The 4,398-nt window shown below is 40.1% G+C and overlaps 1 protein-coding gene across 1 annotated transcript in view; it reads left to right on the top strand.

Moving 5' to 3' along the window:
* LRPAP1 (LDL receptor related protein associated protein 1) overlaps positions 1 to 3,674 on the top strand; it is a 27,706-nt gene extending 24,032 nt beyond the window's left edge. The window contains exons 7-8 of the mRNA XM_019526326.1: positions 1,686 to 1,862; positions 2,920 to 3,674. Of these exons, the coding sequence (XP_019381871.1) occupies positions 1,686 to 1,862; positions 2,920 to 2,985 (243 nt within the window). The 3' untranslated portion in view covers positions 2,986 to 3,674. The remainder of the gene's footprint in view (positions 1 to 1,685; positions 1,863 to 2,919) is intronic.
* The last annotated feature ends 724 nt before the right edge of the window (positions 3,675 to 4,398 follow it).

Genomic DNA, 4,398 nt, shown 5'->3' with positions numbered 1-4,398 from the left:
GAGAACTTTATAAAATTTATAGTTGCTTCAAAAGCCTGCTCATGAACGTTAACCTGTGTTCTGGTAGCATCCCCTTGGAACATATTGGACCCACTTCACATGTAAGTGTCAGCACAGAGGGTAACCTCTCCTCTGAAGTCTGGCAGAGCCCAGGATAGATTTCAGATCTCCAGAGTGCCACTTGAGCTCACAGGACTGACCTTCCTTTCCTTAGTCGCATGAAACCGTATTTCCTCTCAGTTAAACAGGTTTCAATGACATTGATTTCAGCGTGCTTATTTCTTATGTAGCATCTCTTCCAAAGCCCTCTGAAGTCAGTGAAAAGGTTACCGTTGGCTGTGATGGCCTTGAATTGGGCCTACACAATAGCGTGAAGGGTAAATCAGGCTCACAGCCTTTCTCTAAAATAAGGCAAACTTCAGTTTTCCACTGATGGCATCTAAAAATAATCACTTTGACCCTTAAATATCCCCCTGAATATATTCAGGCAGAGATCTCCTATTAGGCAAACAGCACATACCTGTGTAAAGCTCTCTTGCTATGCATGTCAGCAGCACAGTGAATCCTGGGATATTTTAGACTTCTAAATTAGGAAAGGAAAGCTAAAGGATCAGACTTGCTGAAGTTCCTTTTAAGCTGTGTTTGAATACTCAGCAGCTAAAACTGTCTCTCTTTCTTAATGCCTATAATGCAAACCCTACATAGGTTTCATAATGAAAAGTCTGAAAGATGCTCTGTTGGCACATCATCTGAGGAAAGCAGCTTGAATGGTTCATCAACCCAAAGCTAAAATACCATGTGGCATCATGCAGTAAAACCCAAAGCTAAAATATTGTGTGGTGTGTAATGTATAAAACAGGCTAGGATGTTCTGACAGGCTAATCATCTTCCTTTGCAATAGTAATGTTGAGAGAGGCAAGATCTCTGCTTTCAAAGCTGAATAAGATCCATTAGGATGGCAGATGCTTTTATTGGTTTGTTTCCTGATCATCACCCCTGAGAACTCCTTCAGCTTGAACCTAATCAAACCAGTGACAGATACTGAGTGGTCTGTGAAATGATTGGGTCTCCATCCAGTTCTTCATGTGTTAAATCCCAGAGAATTATTGCTATCATTAGCACAACAGTAGGGATGACCCTGAACAGTGCTGTCACGTGGGCCACATTATTTAGGGGTATTGTAAATTTAAGACTGTGCTTTTGTATTTGTATTTGTATTTGTTTTGTTTTAGGGTTTTGTTTTTTTCTTTAATTGCTCAGTTCTAGTCTACATCCATCACAGTTAGGGCAAGTCAGGAAGGCAAATCATGACCTGTCTGATCACAAAGAAAAGCTAATTCTAGGAGTTGAGAGCTCGAGTTTGAAAAATTGTACCCAATTTGTAGTATTTATTTATAGGCTTCTCAACAGCACTCATTGCTGTCCTGCCATAGTACCTTACAGGCAGTAATAGCTTCCTCTTGAAGTTTGTGCAGTAGATGGAAGTTTGGGTGCCTTCCTCCAAAGCTGACCTTCTAGGTGGTTGTGATGCTCCATTGCCCCAGCGTTCTTAAGAGGCAGACAACTGGAAAGATTTTCAGTGTCCTATGCATTAAAGCAGCATTAGGAGTGTGCTGCAGAGGGGAGAGAGAGAATATCTTGGAAAGAGAATGCCATTTAACTGAACTCTGTATTCATTATTCTAGGAGGAGCTGAAACACTTTGAAGCAAAAATTGAAAAACATCAGCACTACCAGAAACAGCTAGAGATTTCCCATCAGAAACTAAAGCACATAGAGGGAACGGGAGATAAAGATCATCTAAACAGAAACAGAGAGAAATATACCATGCTAGAAGAAAAGACTAAAGAATTGGGATACAAGGTCTGTATAAATAAGCTGTGTGTTTATCCGTCTCCATTGTAGGTTTAACTTTGGCATAGAAGGAATTTGGATTTCCCATCAGGTATCATCTCCGATGTTGATTTATTCATTCATATTTATTATTTATGTTCCAGTAGCAAACTGATGGCACTGGTGAGAGATGGCCCCAGTCTAGTAGAAAGTACATGCTGAGTTGGTGGGAAGTGGAGATGGTATTGTCCCTTTTTAACAGAGGCACATAGGGAAGGGACTTGGGTAGAATTTAGGCACCTAAGTACTGAAAAGCCCTGCTCAGCTAACCCTGAAGATGACCAAATCCCAAAGACACCTCACATTTTGACATCAAATTGCCTTGGGCATGTAAAGTGCTGCCGTTATGCATGTCCAGAACTGCCTGAGTCTTTACAGATTGAAATAGCTTATTTCAGGTACATGCCTAAACCTAATCGGGTTCATAAATTTAGGTGCCTCTCTACCTACCACCTTTGAAAGGCCTTATCTAGTGGGCATTTTCAGAGCAATCTACTGGTTTGGGCTTGTTACAAAACACAGGGCCAGTCGCTGCTTTCTTTTGAAGTGGTAGCCGTAATGCTAGTGTCAGTGCTGACATCTTTGACTCTAGAGCCTGGGGTGAAAGTACTCCGCAGACTTCATGTTCAGTTTCCTCCTCTAAATTAAGTGATTCAAATCCATATCCTCCACCTTCATGGAGGGTGCCCTAATCATCCCCAAGCTGAGTTCTGAGTTGGGACAGCCCTTCCCATTTCTGTTGGAGCATTTCCATTTTGCATATAACATTTCAAAGTAGCAATAATTCAGTAAGCCAAACACAGAGCACAGGAAGGAGCCTGACACTCCAGCCTAGTTAGTCAGGTGCTCACCAGCTTCGTGGTTGCTTACATATTTTTATATTAAGAAGTGATTAGAAAAAATGTATAGTGTAAGGAGTAAGATTTTATAGCTTTTGAGCACTGGTGGCAAAATAGAATATGCAGCATCAGTCTTTTGACATTTCTTCTTCATTGAATAAAATACATATATATATTTACTCCCTAAGGTAAAGAAGCACCTACAAGACTTATCCGGTAGAATTTCTAAAGGTCTGCAACACAATGAACTTTGAGTATCCCTTCCACGTTATATAATACATTCCACATAATGTACTAACTTCCGGTACATTGTTCTTCATGGAAAGGACTGATCAAGATGACCTTCTGAAATATCCACAGAAGCAGATAAAGAGTAAGGATTCACCAGGGTTGTTTTTTGTAAGGAACCTTTCTTCGGTCATTTTAGTCGTTGATCTGGTATCTTTGTGATTAGTCAAATGAAACACCCGGTTGGAAATGCATATTTAGTTTGTGCATCTTTGATGATCGTGTAAATATTGTATCTAAATCCAATGTCAGTCTTTGAAATAAGCAGTTGTTAACATGTATAAAATGTTGGGTATTTTTTCTATCAGGGAAGCTATTTTTGTATCAGTAAGTCCATCCCAAAACCACAACAAATCAGTGAACTAGTCCTGGGTTTAAAACATGAGTTTGTCTCTCATGCTGCACAGACTAAAGGTGGAGTTAGAAAAATCTGTGTTTTACAGACCAACCCCCTGCCCGCTAAAGTTCAGTGGGCATTAAATCAGGTCTTTGCTGCAGATAATCATATATTGAGGAAGTTAAAGAACAGGTTTTGGGGTCACTTCCCCCCACATAGTTCCAGACTAACACCCTTCAAAAACTACTGAGAATTTGTACAATCCTCACATTCACCTTTGTTACCTTTCGTTACACTTAATCATTAAACAAAACCAAATGACTTCTATGAGTGTTGTTTTTCCCTCCTCTCCTTTGCCTAAAAATACTTCCAGATCTCCTGCTGCATCATTCTGCTCTGTGCTAGAAGCTGGCATTGGTTTTGAGCATGCAGTTCATAATGTTTATGGCACTGGTTGCTTTTGCATACAAGAATGTGTTTTTAATTTTGAAAGTTCAAGAGACTTTCAGTAGCAAGGTATCTAAATGTGTATTGCCCAGTGACTCCTATGAGGAACCCTATTGAGACCCTGATTTTGAACTTGCTAAACTTAAACCATTTCTGGTGGAATTTTCTACCCTAGTGCTGACACAGCTTGATTGTTTTTCCAGCTAAAACTGTTTCAAGAAGGTTAAGGGAAAGTGCAGAAATAGTAAACACTTGCAGCCATTTTGTTGAGAAGTTCAGCACTTGAACATTTCAGGGCTTGGACTTGATTTCTTGGGCAATTGCGAACTGTGTTTTCAGTGCAGGATTTGAATTGTGTGCAACAAGGTAGGCACAGAGAGATGCTTGGAAGGATGATGGAAATACTGAGTAAGTAGTCATTCAGTGAGTACTAGCCATTCTGTACCATCTGAGGGGCTATGAGTAGAGACTCTGGAAGAAATCATTAGAGATCATGTAATTCAAGTCTGTATCATAATGCATATATGCCTCAGGTAGGTAAATTAAGGTGGCAGAGGCTGACGTTAATTTTGAACATTTACCTCTGAAGCCTTAA

Source organism: Gavialis gangeticus, unplaced genomic scaffold (assembly GCF_001723915.1).
Source record: "Gavialis gangeticus isolate Ggan-Ray unplaced genomic scaffold, GavGan_comp1, whole genome shotgun sequence".
Classification (NCBI taxonomy): domain Eukaryota; kingdom Metazoa; phylum Chordata; order Crocodylia; family Gavialidae; genus Gavialis; species Gavialis gangeticus.
This window is presented reverse-complemented; position numbering and strand designations above follow the sequence as displayed.